The following is a 24,210-nucleotide window of genomic DNA, read 5'->3' on the forward strand; positions in this document are numbered from 1 at the left end:
CTCTCATAATCCGATGGGACGGCAATCCGACACGACCGGAAAGAGTTCAAGCGCAGGACCAACGGCTTTACGTGCTTTCCGAGGCAGAGTGTACTACCAACTTCCAGACTCGGGGCTGCCAGGGCTGCTATTGAGAATTTTTGACTGAAAAACTTAATAACTTTTTACTGGCCCGACCTGGGATTTGAACCCTGGACCTCTGGGTCTGTGGCCTTACTTTTAGCCACTAGACCAACGATGCATTTAGTAGGGTAAATACTCCACTGGTAATATGTATTTTATATATAAAAGATTTTGATAAAAGTTTATTATTCTATCTTATAACTATGCTTGTTTGATGAAAATTGGATTTTTATGTGTTTTGTATTTTCTGCTCTTTTGTATTTTTATTTGACATAGAAGTGAACGCGGACAAGCGTGTAACCCATGCATTGAAAAGTTGAGGAATTAATTTGACTGTAATTAATATTATATTCTCCCCTTTATAAAAGGTCGAGTAATATCCATAATTTTAATATTTATTTCCAATATTTGTTTGATTGACACATGCAGATGCAGGACCAACGGCTAACGTGATTTGAGATGTACGGGAGTACAATTCAACTTCCATACATCTAAGAATTTCTTGACAGAGAAACTAAACGATTTTTTAATGGCTCGATCCGAGGTTTGTACCCAGGGCATCGATATCTGCAGATATATGAGCTAGCCTCTAGATCAAGGAGGCAGTCATAGAACATGCAGTAAAGACTGATATACTAGAATCTTCGAGAATGGGAAACGTTCATCATGCTGAAAGTCTCGAACAAATCCGACCCGCTGCACTCGATTATATAGTGCACCGACGGACGGAAATTGCTTTTAACAGAGAAAATAAAAATAGATACATAATAATACCACGGAAGATCAATCCAATGATTCCCAAGCAATTGATATCAATTCAATGCATAAATCTGATCTTGCACAATAAATAAATTGCATCAATGGATCTCAATAACAAAATTGCTCAAAATCTATTCCTAACGATGAATATCCGTCGTGGATAGATAAGTTTAGAATCTGCGGGTAGTTAACCATTTTATTCTGATCTGTCCTTTATTATAACACTTTGGAAAGTGTGAGGGGTCAAAATATGTTGGTGACGCGGCCCGTATCACTTAAGTTAATAAAAGTCCCCTTGATATTAAATTTAATAGTCTATGAAAGGGAGGTCTCAAACGGTCCTTCCTGTGGCCGACGGAAGACGGCGATTGGCTCAATTGAGCGGCCTATTCACCAATCAGCGGCAAGATAGGTTATGATAGCTCAGCTATTGTGGCAATTTCGAATTACGAATCTTTTTACAGAATACATCAGCTGTTAAGAGATGAATTAATGTTATATTACCGGTTTGCCTTACACTGAGTTATAGCCACAATCTTATAACGTAAATGAGCAATTCTTGTTTATTTATGCATATATTTATTTTATGTATCTCGGAGTCAGCTCTAACGATTTGGCCCAATTTTTGTATTAAGATATGAGTTTTGCTTTGTAAGTATATACACCTATATACTAATTATTGCTCAAAATACACCTTGCTCGCCCAGGCACTTAAACAATAATAGTGCGTAAACTTATATAACTTTTACTGGTGGTAGGTATTTGTGCAAGCTCGTCTGGGTAGGTACCACCCACTCATCAGATATTCTACCGCAAAACTTGTTATTATTATTATAACCGTACTTGATATTATTGTGTTCCGGTTTGAAGGGTGACTGAGCCACTGTAATTATTTTTTATTTTTTTTTTTTTTATACCGCCGGGAGGGCAAATGACTCTACTCCACCTGATGGTAAGTGGTAGTAGAGTCCAAACGCGACGACGGCCAGTACAGACGGGAAAAACGTTCTGCACTAGCCGCCTTCGCCTTGCCGGCCCGCAAGATGCCTCTTCACGCCTCGTTTGAAGGAACCCGGGTTGTAAGAGGAGGGGAATACGTGAGCTGGTAAGGAATTCCATTTTTTGGAAGTGCGACAAAGAAAGGAGTTGCCAAATTTCTTTGTTCGCGATGGAATTGATGTCACAGTTAGGCGGTGACATCGAGAACCAGCTCGCGTGGACTTAAGAAGGAAGGGGGAAGCAGGAATTAGAGAGAATAATTCCTCAGAGCACTCGCCGTGATACAGTCGATAGAAAGCGCTCAGTGCTGCTATCTCACGACGCAATTGTAAAGGTTCAAGGGTGTTTGAGACCTTTACGTCGCCAATAATGCGTACGGCACGTCGCTGCAACCGGTCCAAGGCCTCAAGTAGGTACTTAGCGGAGCCATCCCAAAGGTGCGAGCAATATTCCACGCAAGACCGTACCTGTGTTTTGTACAGCAGGCACAGTTGTTGTGGCGTGAAAAAGCGCCGCACCTTGTTCAGAACTCCGAGTTTCCGTGAAGCTGTTTTTATAACAGCCTCGATGTAATCCCTTGGATTAATTAATTATAGGCACATGGGACATAACATCTTAATCCCCAAGGTTGGTGGCGCAATGGCGATGTCTATGGGCGTTGGAGATCACTAACAATCAGATGGCCCACATTATGTTCGTCTGCCTTCCTATAAAAAAACAAAGTACAAGTATTTCATATTCGAATTCAATTTTTTTATGTAAGTGTTCATCGTTTTTCGTAAACACTAAGCCTGTATCATTCCTTCGGAAATCATTGCTTCCATCATCAATGCGGAACCATGGAATCGTAACGTTAAATCTCTGGTGCCCGGTCATATTTAACAGGAATATTAGTATAGCAGAGTAAATATTTAATGATAAAATAACTGATGTGCTATCTATTGACACATTTGGACAAATATCTACGACCAGCGACCATATTATATACATATAAATTACATTCTAAACGATCTCAAACTTTGGATCAGTAATTAAGATAACAAAGGATGCATCACGAAACTGTTAATTTGTTTTATCGGGTATAAATATTTAAATTTCAACACATTTAGAGGTTAAACATGTAGCATCATTATAGTTTAGTTTAGACAATTCCTGATTGTGTGTAAACAAAATAATACTTTATAAAATTTGTCTCGATAATACTAAATGAATATAAATATTATTTAAATAGGATCTTACACTTTTGAATCGTTACATTAAAGCTGCGACCAGTTCGGAATTAGATTTCTAGATTCTATCAAGAATAGGGTAGATAATTTCCTTTTAGAAATTTTTAAATATGATTAAAAATATTTATTTGTACTATTAACAATAATTTTGAGATCGTTAGTATTAAATTATAATTTACGTGTACTAGCAATTTGCAAAATCAATGCTAAAAATGACAAATCATAATGGTAGGTAAGTACATCGAATTATAATTAAATATTGGCGCTAATTGACTTTCATTCATTTTTGTATCCATTTAACAACTTTGTTTATTACAAAAGAAATATATTTTTAAACATAAAAGTAAAATTCCTATAAGAAAAATATAAAATATGTACGTCGAATAAATTAATTCCCTTACTATAGACAAAATTAAAAGTACTTTATTTTACTGTGATATTTATTTATTTTATAAATTATATACAATGATTTATAATTCGGTAAATAATGGCAACTATTTTGTTTCCAGGTTACATTTTCACTTAATCAATTAAAACTTTTCAACCCTAGTTTCAAGGACACCAATGTTTTGTATTTCACTGTGAACCACATCCCCAGGCTTGAGATATTCAGGAGGAGACCTGTACATGCCAACACCACCTGGAGTTCCTGTCAGTATAATATCACCTGGCAGAAGTGTCATAACCCTGGAATAAGCATAAAGAAAATTTATTTACAATTTTTCCAATGAATGCAAATACACGTATAATTTGGAGTCAGTATTATTTGAACTCAACCTTGCAAGGGGAAATAAACGTTCCATAAGATACATAGACAAAAAATCCTCTATAAACACAACATTCTGGGATCACAATATTATCATATGAAAGATTTGTTAATGTTCAGCCTTTAAACGTGCGAACTGATTTACGTTAATCGTTTCCAAATTTGTAAAACAAATGAATAATTGATTAATTATTAATTACAATTGAAAAGTTAACTTGTAATTTTAATGTTGTTTTTTTTTTTTTTATTATAAAGACGATTTTTATCTGTAAAACCTCGAACAATGGCTATCAGATTTTGTAATTATTAAATATCAAATCAATTATTGCAATTAATGTATATTTTTTCATTTCTTGTGTTGAATGTCAGTTGTATATTTAATATTTATTTGTTTTACGATAGTCTCGTTTGCAGTTGGTATTGACACTACATACTTTACAGATTAAAATGATACATTATTTTTAGTGTCTATATTATTATATATTGTTGAGGAGCTGTAAAAATTCAAATAAACATACGAGCTGAGTCTCTCGATGACGTTTTCTATCTTATGCACAAGCTGATTAGTGTTGCTGGATTGTTTTTGAACTCCATTGACACTGCACTTGATGCTCAAGTTTTGTGGATTGCCAATCTCATCACTCGTTGTGATACAAGGACCAATGGGACAGAACGTGTCCATAGACTGAAATTTAAATATAGAGTACGTTTAGTTCTTTGTATATGACATTGTTTACAAGAAAATATAATATAAAATGTTATATTCATAACGTTGAAATAATTGAGATAATGAAATATAAAATCCGAAGTCACTAGAGGAGGCGAAACAACCAATGCTAAAGTTTTAGTAGTAACTTTATGGCAATTTACAAATTTTTATTTTAAGTACTCGTATTATTTAATCTTCTTCGTCTTCGTCGCGACACTCTTGTCAGAGCAGTCGTGGTCGCCATGAAGTATCATGAATTATTCGGCGCAGATGTTATTCGCCTCACGAGCCTTCGCCATATGTCCCTGTCAGTGGTAAGCCTCGTGCATTCATGCAAGGGACCGCCAACAGTTGTTTTTATTTGGTCGGTCCATCGCATGGGCGTCCTTCCACGTGGTCTGTTGCCATCCACCTTGCCTTGAATGACAAGGCGCTCTATGGAGTTTGATTTAATCAATATGCCATTATGGTAAAGGGAACATTGATTAATGTATATATTTATGTATATAAATAACAATGCCTGAGATTATGTCTACAACTTTTGAATTGTACGTTAGTATATTTAAAAAAAATATTAGATACACGCATTTAAAGAAGTAGTATTGAATTATTATTCATGGGACATATATACCACGACAATTGATACATATAAGTATATACACAGGCAGGATAATACCTTTTCCGGTTTTCCTATTTAATTATATAATTCTAAGTGTTGGAAAATTTCAACAGATAAGTACTTATCTGTTGAAAAATCCGATATGTTTAAATTTAACAAACAGCTTATATAATAAATGAGATAAAATATAACATATTGTATTGAAGAGTGTAATGTAACACTTCAGATAATGTACATAAGTTTATGGCAAGATTAGATAAATACGCATTTAGTATTTGCATTTAGAAAAGCATTTTTTTTCTTAATACATTTTTTAATACCTTTCATAATTTAGTAGCGAGATGCCCCAGTTTCGCAAAGGATAACATTAAATATATAAACACGTAGCTTTTGATTTATTTTTACAATCAAACTAGTATTTGGGTTGAATTTAAGTCTTATTTACAGTAACAGTAACAGCCTGTTAATGTCCCACTGCTGGGCTAAGGCCTCCTCTCCCTTTTGAGGAGAAGGTTTGGAGCTTATTCCACCACGCTGCTCCAATGCGGGTTGGTAGAATACACATGTGGCAGAATTTCAATGAAATTAGACACATGCAGGTTTCCTCACGATGTTTTCCTTCACCGTTAAGCACGAGATGAATTATAAACACAAATTAAGCACATGAAAATTCAGTGGTGCTTGCCCGGGTTTGAACCCACGATCATCGGTTAAGATTCACGCGTTCTTACCACTAGGCCATCTCGGCTTCTTATTAAGTCTTATTTGCGTACAACTATTTATCAATTCTAGTGTTCGCCTTTCGGTGGAAATTCGATCATAATTGAAAATTTCAGAAGAAACATTTTCAGATTTCATATATATATATATTTTTTTACGCTTATTTCTATTTTTTTATTGACAACACTAAAGCTCGTTAATAGTGACCAAATAAAAATAAAAAAATAAAATCGCTTGAGGAACAGAGGAGGAAAAGTTACTGAACTGTTTAGTCTATGCCCAGCTATCGATAATATTTATATTAATGAATTATTTACTATTTTCAGGTGGCGTTGGTGAAGAAATAAAATTTAATTCTAAAATGGCGAACTTATAAAGTCACATCTCCATCAAGTAAATAACAGATAACTTAAATAAATAATTATTTTTCAATACATATATATGCAATTGCGGCGTACACATACAAGTATAATATATAATATCAACTAAGAATCATACACAGGTAACCTTATGTGATTTTACAACAGGAACCTAGAAAATGCCTATAAAATAACAATTCCTTATATATTGTTCGTCTGCTGAAGGATACTACAAAACATGATATCACAGCTTGGCGACATTTGAGGCCGCCCAAATTCATTAACTGACATTTCTCAGATAGGTCCAAGTAGGCAACATCACAATCGTTCAAAAACTAAATATAAATGAATGTGCTAAACAATAATGCTAACACGTTTAAATAAAACGTATATATACATATAACCCTGTTTCGAATGTTTAACGAATTCAGTCGTCATAATTTTTTCCGACATCTTCAACAATCGCCGTCATATTTCAATTAATTTACACTAAACCTTAATTCAATTAATATAAAACATTAATGAATTATACACTTAAACCTTTCTCATAAATCACTACGTCGATTGATGAAGACCGTATAAAAATACCTTCAATAGTTTTGGAGTTTATCGCGTACAGACAAACGTGAACGGGGGACTTTATTTTATAATACGTAATTATAAAATCTTGAAAGAATTGCAATAAATAAATACTTAATAAATTATTTTATAATATATAAGGAGACAAAAATATAGTTTCACAAGAAAAGGCTATGACAGTGTATTAAAATTATATTATATTAAATTTATGTGCATTAAAAACAATATTTGAAATAACTGTGCCATTTAACTTGTACAGATACTGGATAAAAACTACACCTACAATCATAGCTTGCGATTTTAGTTGACTAACTATAAACCCAAATTGTGGCTTCAATCAAGTCACCAATAGCATGTTAGTAAATATAGAACTAGTCACAATCAAGCTTAGACTTGAGAATAATTATTCAAAAGTAGAATAGATTGTAGATTGATAGTTCTTTATCAAAATCCTTCCCGAGATCAAGAAATTTCACATTTTATCAAAAGATAATAAAAATAATTACTGTTACCAACTCACCTTGCCTAGTAGAAATTGTCCTCCGTTTCTAGTTTTCTGCCAGTCTCTGGCACTGATGTCCTGAGCGACGGTGTAACCAAAGACGTAGTCGAAGGCATTAGCTGCTTTAACGTTACTCGCCTTTTTACCAATAACAACGGTTAGTTCGACTTCCCAGTCCACTTTCTGTGAATAAAATATGTCTTCTTAAAGAGTTCATATCAATAATATAAAAAAATAGGACCACTTTCAATATTATCTTAACCCTCGGACCCTATATTATAATAATGATTTTTATATTATTCTCATGTCGAATTAATTTAGGTAAATATATAGCACAGTGGAGGGGTTCGATTGTAAAAATAATTACCTATACAAAAAAATAATGCCTTTAAAGTTTTCGTACTTTAAGTATTCATATTACATATACTTTTTCCTAAGCGTATAAAAAATAGGAAATAATTATGATGAAATCTAACTGTCAATTAATTCAAGTCACACTTATAAAAGATATGTCTGTTTTACCTATGTCAGTAATTTAAACGACCAAAAAAAGGTCTTAATTGTTTCAAATTTAAAAATTTACTTATGATAAAGATAACGACGAATTAAAAATAACAGCTGAACTTGAGACACATTTAGTATCAAATTTCATAATTAACAATTTCCTTTTGTGAATAAAATGTGATATTGTCACCCCATTCGTAGCGTGCATTACTTCATCTGCTACCCACCTACGCTCCGTATGAATTACGAGCACAATTTATTTCAATAATTGACCCCAATTGTTAACTGAGGTCATAGCAGACTTTTGTGAATCACTGTATAAAATTTTGACCACACCCTTGAGAAATTATTGTTAAAGAAAGTAATTAATAATACTTTTCATGTATTCATTATGCAAAAAATTAATTGTCCATTGGTTGACTTACACAATTTAGTTATTTATTTAAAGTAGCCCAGAGTTTAGAACGCGTGATTCTTAACCGATGATCGCGGGTTCAAGCCCAGGCAAGTACCACTGAATTTGCATGTACTTAATTTATGTCTTAATAAGTGTGTTTATTATAATTATAAATTCATCTCCTGCTCGGAAGTGAAGGCAAACATCGCGAGGAAACTTGCATTTGTCTTATTTCTTTGAAATTCTGCCACATGTGTATCCACCGACCAGCATTGGAGCAGCATGGTGGAATAAATACCAAGCCATATCCTCAGAGAGGAGAGCTTAGTCCAGCAGTGGAACATTCATAGGCTGTTACTTTACTTTTTTTATCATGTAGACCACATGAAAAGTGTGATACACAGAAAATAATTTGTTTTGTGAGATTTGAATGTTTGATTTGACGATTTGATCAACAATATTGCAATACAAAATGGATAATAAGTAACATATTTTTTATTTCTTATCCATGTGGTATTTTTTCTTTAAATAAAAATAAATTAAAAAATACAACCAAACTGAGAACCTCCTTCTTTTTTAGAAATCAGTTAAAAAAAAAACATCTTTAAAAAACTACATTATGTTTTAAAGTTTGATTATATTGTATTGTAAAATTTCAGGTCAATTGATTGGGTGAGACTGGTATAAAACACACATATTAAAAAGTTAAAAAAACCTACAATGATTAAATTGATAAAATAACAATCAAAATAAAAATATCAGTCAAAATGTTACCTTAAAAGCTTTACATTCTTTTAGAGTATACCTCTATACTCTATACTAATATTATGTAACTCAGTCCGTATGTAAGTCTGTTTCAATACTGTCACGGCTAACCCACTGAATCGATTTTGATGTTTGGTTTGAAGCTTGAACTACAAACTTTTTATAAAGCCTACTTTTATATAGTATATAGCCTACTTTTTTATATAGCCTACTTTTTTATAAAGCCCCCCCCCCTCCCTAATATATAAAAACTAGTTATAAGTAACAACAATAAACAGATATTTTTTTCTCTTCCTCAATTACAGGGATATTGATGGCAGCTTATTAAAATTATCAGGAATCTTTGTATCTATTTTTTATTGAATTCCAAATACCCCTCTTCATTCCCCAATAAAGCATTCAGCATGTGCTAAGAGTTGGAAAAACAATAGTCCACACTTAAACTTGAACCTGCAATTATTTCTATCACAGCGGCCCATAGGCCATTGTACTGCCAAATAGCAGTACTTAGTTTTGTTGTGCCAATTGGAATGGTGAATCAACTAGTGTATTTACAGGCACAGTGGATATAACATCTCAGTTCACAAGGTTGGTATTAGCGATGTAAGGCATGACTAGTATTTATTAGGGAGCCAATGTCTATGGGCGGTGGTGACAACATACCATCAGGTGGCCCATTTACCTTTTCCTCTACCTATGATATAAAAAAGTTACATTTAACTTACATTTGTTACATCAGTCCTAAGCTTGACAGCATCCTTTTGGCCGATGATTGTACTTGAAAATTTGCTGAATATCATAGGGACTTCGGGAGGAGTCAAATTCTGCTCTTCACAATGGTCTTTGTAATTCAGTCCCACACACAATACCTTGTCATTTCCATGGATTGGTGCTGCTAGTTGAATGGAAGACAGAGGTACCGATGATGGATTTGAAGATTTTAGCCTAAAAATTATTGAATATATGTATTGTCAGTTTTTTATTTGGCCGAAGTTTTGAATGTAATTTTAAGTTTCTATACAAATTAAAAATTAGATGATTTTGGCTTTGATTAAAAAAATATTTTATAATACATAAAAATTCCCTTTTAATTACTAATTGAAGTGCTTCCGAGAAAATTATTTTTGATACTTACTTAATTTTAGTTTTTGTATTAGTATGAAAGTAATGATAGCATAGATAGTTGATGCTTTTTGGATCTTTATTTATCTATACATTATGATGAATCTTTTACTGACTACCAAATCACATACAAAACACAATATATTATTGCAAAATCATCTTTATAAATAAAAATTAAAGTTTATTCATGCCCTATGTCTTAATCCATTCTAATTGTATAATTGTAATTGTATATTTTTTAATAAATAAACCATACAAATTATAATAGTATTACATTGGACTCACATTTGCATTAATTATAATATTTGAATTTCAAATAACATGTACAAGCAATATAAAAAGAATTATGATATTTTTTATTTACTTAGTACTTTAGACATGCAAATGAGTCTGATAATGATTTTTATCTAAACCCATAGGCTATGTTAGCAGTACACAATTTCCTATAATATGCCACCAACCACGGGGTTTAAGTTGTTATATGACTTTTGCTCTTTGAACCAAAACACAGCAATGCAAAGTATTGCTGTTTGGTAGTAGAGAATGCGTTTTTGGGTGGTATAAAGAAAAACAAAGGCCTGGACAAAGCCTATCCCCTGGTAAATATTAAGCAGTGATGCTGCTTTACAGATACTATTATAATACTTAATATTTATAAATTATTAAACTTACATATATAATTTTTTTTTATTGAATAGGTAGGCGGACGAGCTTTTGGTCCACCTGATGATTTGTGGTCACCAAGGCCCATAGACATTGCCATTGTAAGAAATGTTAAGCATTGCTTACATCGCCAATGCACCACCAACATTATTATTATTATATTATTACGTAATTACACTAGCATACTCACCCTTCAAACTGGAACACAACAATACCAAGTACTGTTGTTTTGCAGTAGAATACCTGATAAGTGGATGGTACCTACCCAGACGAGCTTGCACAAAGCCCTACCACCAGTCTATATATATATATATATATATATATATATATATATATATATATATTGCCTTAATGATGGGTTAGTCTATATATATATATATATAGACTAACCCATCATTTAAGCAATAACATCATTTAAGCAATAAGGCCATTCTTTACATGCATTTAAGCTTGTACGAAATTAGTTTTGTGCTTTCCTGTTGTTTTTTCACTTTTAATTTATGTTTACACTAAAAAAGAATAATTGTTAATATTATTCACTTACTTATTAACTTTTTCGATATCACCATTTTTTAAAATATCTAGCAGGTTACTAGGCAAGCTGGAATCTGCTTTATTGATGTCTACAACCTTATCACCATCTAAATATCCAACTCGAATATCATTAGGTTTTTCATTATAAACGAATTGAACGAACTTCATATTTCTACACGAACTAACAGAAAACTTCCTAATACCGATGTCACTAGCGATATTAAAACCTCTTTTTACAGTACAGTGGGTTTTTATAGAGGTTATCGCGCGCCGGGCGATCGAAATTGTGCTATTCATAATGGTGTAAACGTCACGACCAAATAAATTCAAATAAACAAAAAGTTACGTAATAGATACGTCGAATTTACGATATTCAATTGGGTTTTTGAATATTTAAGTACACAGTCTTGTTATAAATTAAAGTCTTCCGAATGTTTGAACAAAATTTCGCATTTTAATTAAATAACATTTTAATACTTGCTGCAAACTGCTATATATAATTATTATCTTTAGAAGTAAACAAAGTTCAGTATCTTGAAGCCGATTGGTTGTTGATTCAACCTTTAATGAGTTAAATATGTCATTATCAATGATTCAAAAATAAACTATATTTTACTTATATGTAATAACTATTTTGTAATGAAAAGTTATTTGTTGCTAATGTCAAATTTATCATTCGTTATCGCGAAATGTTGTGCTGTCATTTGTCAATGTCATAATTATTATTGCGAGTAAGTACGTTCAGTAGCTATGATGTGATGTGTCTTATAACTTTGAATATGATTTTCACTTCCATAATTTGTACTGCAATTGTAAACGCTGTTCTTTGCCTATATTGTTGTCTGGATGATAATATTAGTATGATATTAATGAAGGATGATTAAAAAACATTTTTTCTCCACGTGAACGATTTAATATTAACATTTTTTATAGTTTTCTATGGATATATAGTAATTATTAGCCGGTTTAATCAAAATGTCAAGCTTTATTATTATTCGTTTGTTATCGGAATATATCTTGTAGGTCCGAAGCATGTGAGCCAATGTTGTCTTCATTAACATCATGGCGTATGAACGACCTGTAAATAGCAACAAAGCATATATGAATTCCTAGAAGCTACACATGTGGCAAAATGTCACCACACACGTAAAAGCTCACTCACGATGTTGCTCATTAAGTACATAAAAATTAGAAGTGGTTGCCGAGATGTTAACCCACGTTCTTTAGTTAAAATCCACCTATCAGATAGACTCATTTCGATCCAGTAGCTTCACGAGAGTGTTAACACTGTCTTGTACCGGGCCGCCAATAATTTTATATTAGAATAATTCAGTCCTACGGAATAAAATAAACCTTATCGACATAAAGTACCATTTAATTATAATAGTTATCAGTAGATATTAAAATTAAACTGGTCTCGAATATTTTGCAATTTTGATTAATAGCTTTAGAGATATAACAGAATATTTGAATAAACGCTTGAAAAAAGACGTGAGAAGTGAGTTAAACTGTATATACAGTACGAACGGATAGTCTTTATATTAATTAGATTGTTTATCACATTATGTAAAAGAATACCACCATACACAGGGTAATAACCCGGATCAATAACCGTAAAGGATAGCTCTTTCTAATAAGTGTATTTTACTAACCTATACAATTTCAATACTAAAAGCCATGAAAGCGTTAGAATTGGATGGGAAATCACTTCCTAACCAACGTTCTGGCTTGAACTGCTCAGTATCATTCCCTTACATATCATGTCGATGGACACCGTAGAACGAGAGGAAGCAGTTTTTACCAGGTCGCAAAGTGTAATTTTCTGAAATACATGTCGTGAGAACTGTATTATAAATGTGAGTAATTTAATTTATCAGGGTATTCGTAAGCTTATCACGATTAAGCCTAAGAATTTTTCTTATAGCCTTCGTCTTACAGTCCTGAATAATGACAACATTGCGGCGTTAATCGAGCACCCAAGCGCGTCCATATCAATCTCTACATTGATTTAAGCACTGCCCAGATTTTAATAAAGTCAAAGGCTTTCTTATAATTATATTATGATTAGCTTTTAATTTTTATTTTTTTATGAAATAGTAGTTTATGGACGGGCTAATGGGTACCCTGTTGGTAACATCTCTGCCCATAGATATTGGCACTATAAAAATTTTAATCATTCGCATCATCAATGCGCGACCAACTTTAAAAATAAAGATGTATGTAATACCTGTAGTTACACTGGCTCACTCACCCTTCAAATCGGAACAAGAATAATATTGCTGTTTGATAGTTGATGTAATATAGATACTTATCAAATCAAATTTAAAACATTCAACTTAAATAACATAACAGTACTTAGGTAGGTACCTAATCATTTAATAGCACTTACTTAATTTAACTTCTTTATCGATATATCTCACAACAAAAGGTGCTATTACAAAGAATCGCAAGCTTCCCTTAAGTACGGCTTCTAAGTAAATCATTTGGCTCAAATGTTGTTTTTCCACATAACAACTTTATAAAATACTTGGCTTTCGGACAAAGTCCGAGTCGCCAAGTATTTTTGTTAACCTATAATTGAAATAATTTTATTTTAAAAACTTTTTAACATCGGTACCCTTTTACGGGGGATATTTAAATATTAATACGAACCAGAACAGATACGTTCTGACAGTAGTTATGGTTATCACAACATCGCACCTGACTACTTGAGTGAACAATATAAAGATATTCCTATCTTAATAACTATGGAGCAACAATCCTCGATTTAGAAAGATTGCTGTAGTAAAAATAGGTATATTGATTATAATAAAGTACCAAAAGTATCAGGAGGGCGGAAATGTATTTGATAAATATATTATTTAAAATAAAGTACCTACAATAGAATAAATAGTCTTATCGTAAGAAGCACATTTATTTTTAACTATTATAAGTTACTTTTTATTAACGTTCAACTTCGAGAAAAGTTAGCTCTTGTCATTTTCAGTGGAGGTTCATTTTGAAAGATATGTTTACATCTGGTATGTTAGACTTATTTTATATAAGTATTTTTTTTTTTTTATAAAATAGGAAGACGGACGAGCATATGGGCCACCTGATGGTAAGTGGTCACCAAACGCCCTTAGACATTGGCATTGTAAGAAATGTCAACCATCGCTTACATAGCCAATGCGCCACCAACCTTGGGAACTAAGATTTTATGTCCCTTGTGCCTGTATTTACACTGGCTCACTCAACCTTCAAACCGGAACACAACAATAATAAGTACTGCTGTTTTGCGGTAGAATATCTGATGAGTGGGTGGTACCTACCCAGACGAGCTTGCACAAAGCTCTACCACCAGTAGTAGTGGTTACCAAAATTTTTGGTATCTTTGCATTCCATTGTCAAGTGCCGTTACTGTAATTTAAAATAAATTTGATGTTAGTTAACTTAAATCCCTATTTTTCTTTCTTTCTTCATAGCCAGGATTTCGTTGCTATATATTGCTCTCCCTTTTTGGGGAGAAAGTTTTGGAGCTTTTTCCGCTACGCTGCTCCAATGCAGGTTGGTAATTATAACACAGGATAATTTTAACTAACGTGGCGAAGTTTGAATCGCTATGTTAGTAAGTACATACCAACTTAGGAAAACCACTTACAGCAGATGGTTTCTAGTGTATTTTGTCTTAAATATGTTGAATGGTCGAATGGAAACTTTCCAGATTCCTTCTCTAATATCTTCTCCAATTTCTTGCTTGATTGTTAAATATTGGTAAATAGCTATCCAATATTTGCTGGTTGAATGTTGGCAGTATTATCTTACGATGTCGTTGTCATATCAGTACTGAAAGAATTGTACATACATTTTTATTTCTGTGACTTTTTATTCATTCGTTACTATTTATTGCTTATCATTGGTTATAATATATTCAGTTTTTAAATTTCTAATAGATTGAATGTGGTGTACATTCAATCTATAAAAAATGAAAATTCAATGATGCTTTTCCGAGCTGGAAACCCCATTAAAATTTATTCGGTTGTGATACACGTTCGACGCAGTGACCTAAACACTAGGTCTTCTCAGCTCAACAAGTAAATTTATATGATATAAAATAATGATAATAATGAACGCTGTGAATTTGGCATCGATTAAATTCGCATCGAAAAAATTATATACCAAAAACTTATAGTATAACACAATAAAACTTTTTTGTGCCGATCAAGAAGTATACAGCTGTCCTTTTCTAATACATTCGTGCGTAAATTCTTTGAATTTGTCCCATAATTCTGAAATATAAATATTAAATTGATTTATAATGATTATACTATGTAAATTATACATTACAAATGAAATACAAATATAACTAATTTAAAATCTAAAATAATCAGACTATAGACATACAGTACAGTACAGTAACAGCCTGTTAATGTCCCACTGCTGGGCTAAGGCCTCCTCTCCCTTTTGAGGAGAAGGTTTGGAGCTTATTCCACCACGCTGCTCCAATGCGGGTTGGTAGAATACACATGTGACAGAATTTCAATGAAATTAGACACATGCAGGTTTCCTCACGATGTTTTCCTTCACCGTTAAGCACGAGATGAATTATAAACACAAATTAAGCACATGAAAATTCAGAGCTTGCCCGGGTTTGAACCCACGATCATCGGTTAAGATTCACGCGTTCTTACCACTGGGCCATCTCGGCTTTTTTACTATAGACATACATAAACATTATTTAAGCATCATTAAGCAAGTGTGCTAAAGAAATACATAAATTTCAATAATTTGATATAAATTTTTCGTTTAAACTGAAAATATTTACATTATGGGAACAATTTTGTTGAATCTTACTTATCATTACGCACTGAAAAAAAAAGAACGAAATAAATACAATATTTAAAATCAATACTAATTACTTTATTTAATATTAGCTAATCGTCCCGGTTTCGCACGGGTAGATAGGTTTAGGTTTTGGATAGGTTTTGCGTAAAATCCGTTCTTAGTGAGCGTCTAAGTCAGGGAAGGAGTAACTGTTACAAATTTCAAGCCAATGCGGCGGATCGTTTAGGAGATCTCGTGATAAGTGCTATTTCGAAGACGAAGGCAATTCTTATAGGCATTTCTTATAGGCAAGCGTGCTACATCCTAGATCGTGTCGATGCTTAATATCAGGCAATTCAACGGTCAAACGCTGGCCTATTGATTGTAAAAAAAAAAAGAAATTTAGTTCAAAATTGACTAAAAGTGATTTATTTTTGCGGTATACAAACAACTTATCGAAATTATAAAATCATCTTGCGACCTCCCAAAATTATCGAGTAATGTGAATTTAGACTAGCAAATAAACTCTGTGGAAAATTGACCAAATTAAAAATAAGTCATATTTACAATAAAATTATAAATAATTAACCAATATTTTGCTACCAAAAAGTTACAATAATTTAACTTATCCTAATGATAAGTTAAATTATAAGTTTAAGTGAAATTCACCACAGAATATTAGCACTTCAATCAACTTAATTAAAGCTACGATGATTAAATAACAAAATGCGCGTAGGAACTTGTTTTATTATGATTTACCACTGTCGATGGCGGCCCGCAGGAAAAACTCAGAGACCGCCCTCGAATTATGTTTTCCATTGCGCTCTCATACAATTCGTTCGTTTATTCAATTTTGTTATATAGTTATGTTGATATGTTGCATATTTATTTTAGATATAGCTTAATGTCAAAATGATAGCGATAGCGTGATGTGAAAACTATAAAATATACAGAAAAACTTAGTTTAAGAGGTTTGTAGATCTCCAAAATGCTACGATGCAGGCAATGATCGTATGTGCCTATCTTCTATAGATAACTATATTTATAACATAAAACATATGTAACATTACCATATTTTTTAAATTGTAATATTAATTTTAAACGCTTCATGTTAATTAATATTTCTAACATAACGCTTTGAAATTCGAACCACTAATTTTAAAAATTTGTTTATTCAATTTACATTCGCTTATTTCAATATTACGTGATATTGAAATAAGCGCATGAAAATTACGCAAACCTTGTTGTACTAAAAACCGAGATGGCCCAGTGGTTCAAACGCGTGAATCTTAACCGATGATCGTGGGTTCAAACCGGGCAAGCACTACTGGATTTTGATGTGCTTAATTTGTGTTTATAATCCATCTCGTGCTTGACGGTGAAGGAAAACATCGTGAGGAAACCTGCATGTGTCTAATTTCATTGAAATCCTGCCACATGTGTATTCTACCAACCCGCATTGGAGCAGCGTGGTGGAATAAGCTCCTAACCTTCTCCTCAAAAGGGAGAGGAGGCCTTAGCCCAGCAGTGGGACATTAACAGACTGTTACTGTTGTACTTAATACATATATAATTATTATTTTATGGTCTTAGCTCCGTATTGTTTAGGCGAATAGATCGATTATCGAATGCTTATATTTTATTAATTAAATAATGCCCAGGATAAAATACTTATTTTATCCCGTACAAAGTCGGGATGGGCGGTGAAATATAAAGTTTTTGAAAGATTGTATTGGCTGTAACTGTAATTGTAAATGTAAATAATAATGTTTCTGATTTTTTATATACGGTCGTGTGCGTGTCCGTGACCTTGTATGTATATGTGACACACGAACACATACTAACATACTTGTATCGTTATAAAACATAAAATCAAACTCTATGTACAATCAATTATTGTAATACCTTCCAAATGAAAGTATATAAAACCTTGTTATTATAATAACAAGGTTTTATATACTTCCATTCATAAGGTACATGACCTATTTTTTAAAATTATTTATCTATATTCATCTCATTGTCTACTTCTGAATTTTATTTCACACAACGTAAATCTAACAAATGAACAATAGAATAGATATAAATATACTTACGAACTGAATTTCTAAAAATCATATAAGCATGTCCTATTAGGGGTAGCGAGCCGGCTACTATTGGCGGTTCTCCGTGTTTGCGCCTTGTTATCAATAACCAGCATAGATAAAGGGAGCTCAAAAGTAGAATAAATGCTAGCGTCATATCTATAAACAAATATTATATATGTTTGTACATTAAGATTATACAAATCGGTTATGTTATGCGTTACCGTCAGAAATTCAAGCTTTATATATAAGAACTGTGTCTGCAATTTTGTTATTACACAAATTGTTAGGACGTAAAAGTAATAGCCTTTCAATGATTTGCTCCTGACCGATTTAATTTAGACCGACTTTGCGGCAAGTCTCAGGAGAGATTAGCCAACTGTGCAGGACATATTATAGTGCACAAGTATGTGTGCAAACACAGATGCATTTTCTATTCTCTCTCTCTCTCTCATAATCTGATGGGCTGCATCCCTTTCTACTTTTCGAGGTACGGGAGTGAACACACTTCCAACTTCCAGACTCCGGACTGCTACTGAGAATCATCGACAGAAAAACTCAATAACTTTTTATTGGCCTGATTTGGGATTTATACCCAGTACTTCGGGATCTGCGGCCTTATAGCCACTAGATGAACGAGGCCGTCAGCCTGTTAATATCCCACGGCTGAACTAGGACTTTCTCTCCTCGTAGGGAGAACTTTAGGAGTTTACTCCACAACGATATTCCAATTTGCTTAATATTATGTTAAGACAATAAGTATTTAAGTAAAGTACTAAGTGTTCATATTATTATTATTAGTACAGTTTTCATCATTATGGACGTAACGTGTCTTGAATCTGTCAATTAATTGTCAAAAAAATATATAAATAATAACTCATCTTACCTGGGGCATAAAAACATTAATATCCTTTAAAATATTTTTCTTATCTTTATATCTTATTTTATCAATTTATAGTATTCATAAAATAAAATAAATTGTCGCGTGACCGTTCGATACAAATGCTGAGGAATTAATGATAAAGAAATAGCACTCAAATGGAGAGTTTTATTCAATTCATCTTTGTAATATTTTATTAGAAGAATGCACTTTACGCAATTGATGCACTTTCTTATATAATATTATATTTGTTATAAATAAAAAAACACGAATAAACTACAAATATAACTTGTTTTGTACAATAAAATAGATTCATGATATAACAAATAAGAAATTAATCGTATCAGAGTGCCCTGTCTTTCATATAAGTATTTTATGTATGTAGATAGATATTGACGGTCCTTATTTAAAGCCACATTTCAATTAATTAACGAGTCAACCGGCGACCGGGAAGTCGGGGAGCTGGAAACTTTTAGCATTATGTGTTCGCTTCCTCAATGTCGGGGCATCGATAAACTTATTGATTTTTCGTAAATTTATTAATTATTAAAATAAGGTGGCAGATTGGCTATTGAGCCACCTGATGGTAAGTGACACACAACCGTAGACATACTTACAATAAGAAATATTAACCAACCCTTGGATTGTCAACGCGCCACCAATCTTAGGACTAAGATGTTATGTCCCATGTGCTTGTAGTTACACTGACTTATTCATTGTACTTACCTTAAAATGGTGGTAGAGCTTTGTGCATACGCGTCTGGGTAGGTACCACCCCCTCATCAGATATTCTACTGCAAAACAGCAGTACTTGGTATTGTTGTGTTCCGGTTTGAAGGGTGAGTAAGCCAGTGTAATTACAGGCACAAGGGACATAACATCTTAGTTCCCAAGGTTGGTGGCACATTGGTGATGTAAGCGATGGTTAACATTTCTTACAATGCCAATGTCTATGGGCGTTGGTGACCACTTTCCATCAGGTGGCCCATATGCTCGTCCACCTTTCTTTTCTATAAAAAAAAAACTGGAACAAAACAATACTAAGTATTGCTGTTTGGCGTTATACAACTTTAGTATTTTCTATGTTAAATATACATCACATTTTTCATATTAATAATCCCAATTCGTTGAAAATTTTAGTGACTAGTGGTGCCGCAGAATAAAAAATAATCAGGCTTATAAATTTCTTACAGTTATAAATTATCAGAATCAGTAAGACATTAAACAAATAAATAATATATTCATTGTCGAGGTTATTGACAAAACGACGATTTTATTGTTCAAACCATCAAAATGAACCGTTATATTCAAGTGGTTAATGTTTAATATAAAATAAAATATATATGAATATTTTTGATTAAATATAAAGTAAAGGCGCACACTTTTTATACTTCAAATAGAAGTATAAAAAGAATTACAATTTTCGAATCATCATTTGACATTTTTGTGAATTCATTTTTATCAAATTTTCCTTTACGAAATTCTAGAAAAGTTACTGGTCAAAAAAACCTAGAATTTATCGCGTTGTATTTTTGACCTTTAATATGAACATCTTTGATTGTTTTTTTATCCGTGCGAAGGCTTGGCCGATCTAGTACTGCAATTTTAGTCATAAAATTTATTTCCAGGTGGAACGAGATAATTACGTTAAAGTATATATAATATATATACCTAACTAACATATGCTTTAACATTACATAATGTTTATTATTTATGGAATCATTGAAAATGTCAAGTAACATTGAGTATTTATTATAAGTTTTTTCTAATCTTATAAGAGGGGCAATTTATCGTAGTTAGATGTTAGTTTGTACTTCGCTCTTGTAGGATGGTTTGTTATGGTCTGTTATGTTTATTTCACCCTCTAAATTTTTACTCTATTTGTACATATTGTTAGCGTATAGCTATTAAGAAAATTCTATTAGCATATACAGTCTTCAATATATATTGAAATAACACTCATCACGAGATCTCTTAAACTATGCGCCCGATTGACGCTCACTGAAAGGATTTTACGCAAATCCTATCCAAAATACATTTTTCTTCTTATCTACTCGTGCGAAGCCAAGACAATTAGCTTGTTTTTAATATAGTCATTGTATTGTGCATTCATTCGATAGATATACTTAATTTTGCAATGATATTTCATCTAACGGATTCATGTTTAATCTGAGTTTTTTAGTAGAAACACATAAATTGTGGGAGGAGCTTGGTATGTGTGGGCAAGAAACATCATTTATCAATTATTTTATATAGTCTCCGGTAACAAATATCCATTACATTTAACTGTACTGCAATTTTAGAATTCGTTCAGCCAGTCAATACACCCAGTGCATTATTACTTTTATCATAATCTGCCCTGAAAATGATTATTTTTTCTGTGTTATTAAAAGATCCTTTGAATGATTGCTTTATTTTAAAAATATATTTATCTAGCGACGAATGAAGCTGATCGGCTAGTACCAGAGGAATAAAATTCTGCAACATTAATGTTATTATAATCACTTAAAACTAAATCTAGTATTCTATAGTCGATGTTGCCGATATTCTTGTGTTGAGTTAAATAATTTTTGAAACAAAAAAATTACAAGTTCCTTCGCTATATTCACGCCGTTTAGGTAGGTGACGTTCGATCGTTAAAAGACCAATCTATGAAATTTAGGTTAAAATCACCGATTGCCACAACATTTCTAATGATTTCGGAAATCTTGTTGTAATTTTCTATGAAATATTTCTATTTCTCACAAGGGCGGTAATTCCCATACATATTAACGTCATAGCAATTGTTATTCGCTGAACTCTAATCTATAACTCCTTACATTTGCTTTTTTATGATTTTAGTATGTACGAGTTAAATATCTGTTTAACGATATTTTCTGTTTTACATGATATTTTCTCATCCCAAATACCGCAGTGTCTCAAGTCAAAAGTCTTCGACCAGTGTTTTTTTTTTATATGCGCCGGGATGGCAAATGCCTCTACTCCACCTGATGGTAAGTGGTAGTAGAGTCCAAACGCGACGACGGCCAGTACATGCGGGAAGAATGTTCTGTACTAGCCGTCCCCGCCTTGCTGGCCCGCAAGATGCCTCTTCACGCCTCGTTTGAAGGAACCCGGGTTGTAAGAGGAGGGGAACACGTGAACTGGTAAGGAATTCCATTTTTTGGAAGTGCGACAAAGAAAGGAGTTGCCAAATTTCTTTGTGCGCGATGGAATTGATGTCACAGTTAGGCGGTGACATCGAGAACCAGCTCGCGTGGACTTAAGAAGGAAGGGGAAGCAGGAATTAGAGAGAATAATTCCTCAGAGCACTCGCCGTGATACAGTCGATAGAAAACGCTCAGTGCTGTTATCTCACGACGCAATTGTAAAGGTTCAAGGGTGTTTGTGACCTTTACGTCGCAAATAATGCGTACTGCACGTCGCTGCAACCGGTCCAAGGCCTCCAGTAGGTACTTAGCGGAGCCATCCCAAAGGTGCGAGCAATATTCAACGCAAGACCGTACCTGTGTTTTGTATAACAGGCACAGTTGTTGTGGCGTGAAAAAACACCACACCTTGTTCAGAACTCCGAGTTTCCGTGAAGCTGTTTTTATAATAGCCTCGATGTAATCCCTTGGACTAAGGTCGCAGCGAACGTCCATCCCCAGCATGGCGAATTTGCTTTGTATGATCAGCGGTGTGCCACAGAGGGAGGGAAGAGGGGAAAATGGTGACTTTTTCGCTGTGAGAGCGCATACCTGTGTTTTCTTGGCATTAAACTCAACAAGATTATCAGAACCCCATTTGGCGATGAGCTCTAACGTCCTATCGAGTTCCATAACAAGATTCTCCCGCCTCTCCTCAGTTTCCGCCCGCCCAGCCACTGCGCGTCCGTGGTATCCACCATGCACTGTACTATCATCTGCATAGCAATGTATGTTCCCAAGAGAGCATATCATTGATATGCAAAAGAAAGAGTGTGGGAGATAGCACAGATCCCTTGGACTAAGGTCGCAGCGAACGTCCATCCCCAGCATGGCGATTTTGCTTTGTATGATCAGCGGTGTGCCACAGAGGGAGGGAAGAGGGGAAAATGGTGACTTTTTCACTGTGAGAGCGCATACTTGTGTTTTCTTGGCATTAAACTCAACAAGATTATCAGAACCCCATTTGGCGATGAGCTCTAACGTCCTATCGAGTTCCATAACAAGATTCTCCCGCCTCTCCTCAGTTTCCGCCCGCCCAGCCACTGCGCGTCCGTGGTATCCACCATGCACTGTACTATCATCTGCATAGCAATGTATGTTCCCAAGAGAGCATATCATTGATATGCAAAAGAAAGAGTGTGGGAGATAGCACAGATCCCTTGGACTAAGGTCGCAGCGAGCGTCCATCCCCAGCATGGCGATTTTGCTTTGTATCAGCGGTGTGCCACAGAGGGATGGAAGAGGGGAAAATGGTGACTTTTTCACTGTGAGAGCGCATACTTGTGTTTTCTTGGCATTAAACTCAACAAGATTATCAGAACCCCATTTGGCGATGAGCTCTAACGTCCTATCGAGTTCAATAACAAGATTCTCCCGCCTCTCCTCAGTTTCCGCCCGCCCAGCCACTGCGCGTCCGTGGTATCCACCATGCAATGCACTATCATCTGCATAGCAATGTATGTTCCAAGAGAGCATATCATTGATATGCAAAAGAAAGAGTGTGGGAGATAGCACAGATCCCTGGGGGACCCCAGCATTCACTACATAGAATTGTGAAGCGCAACCATCTACTAAAACATGAAGGCTACGCTTGTGTAGGAAGCTGGCAATCCAGGTGCATAGCTGAGCAGGCAGACCATATGCCGGTAGCTTGGAGAGAAGACTTCTGTGCCAGACCCTGTCGAAAGCCTTGGAGATATCGAGGCTGACAGCCAGCGATTCTCCATGCTTGTCGATAGCTTCATCCCAGAGGTGTGTTACATACGCTAGAAGATCACCTGTGGACCGTTTTGGTCGAAACCCGTACTGACGATCATTAATTAGACAGTGATCTTCTAGGTAATGGATCAGTTGGTTGTTTAGAATCCGTTCCATCACCTTACAAAGTACTGAGGTGATAGCTATTGGT

The 24,210-nt window shown here is 33.9% G+C and overlaps 1 protein-coding gene across 1 annotated transcript; it reads right to left on the bottom strand.

Annotated features, from left to right (window-relative positions):
- Positions 1-3,536: 3,536 nt before the first annotated feature.
- Positions 3,537-11,847, bottom strand: LOC126778236 (fumarylacetoacetate hydrolase domain-containing protein 2). The gene is made up of 5 exons (XM_050501722.1): positions 11,360-11,847; positions 9,756-9,975; positions 7,383-7,547; positions 4,395-4,561; positions 3,537-3,797 (listed from the first exon to the last, which is right to left on the bottom strand). Exons 1-5 carry the CDS (start codon positions 11,644-11,646, stop codon positions 3,641-3,643), a joined length of 996 nt encoding a protein of 331 aa, XP_050357679.1. The 5' UTR covers positions 11,647-11,847; the 3' UTR covers positions 3,537-3,640.
- Between the last annotated feature and the right edge of the window lie 12,363 nt (positions 11,848-24,210).

The sequence above is a fragment of the Nymphalis io genome, chromosome 25 (assembly GCF_905147045.1).
Source record: "Nymphalis io chromosome 25, ilAglIoxx1.1, whole genome shotgun sequence".
NCBI classification, from domain to species: Eukaryota; Metazoa; Arthropoda; class Insecta; order Lepidoptera; family Nymphalidae; genus Nymphalis; species Nymphalis io.

Coding starts and splice junctions, on each gene's coding strand:
- LOC126778236 (XM_050501722.1), bottom strand. CDS start 11,646: ATGAATAGCACAATTTCGATCGCCCGGCGCGCGATAACCTCTATAAAA. Junction 4,562..7,382: donor GACAATTTCTACTAGGCAAG/GTGAGTTGGTAA, acceptor TTTAAATTTCAG/TCTATGGACACGTTCTGTCC. Junction 3,798..4,394: donor GTCATCGAGAGACTCAGCTC/GTATGTTTATTT, acceptor TGCTTATTCCAG/GGTTATGACACTTCTGCCAG.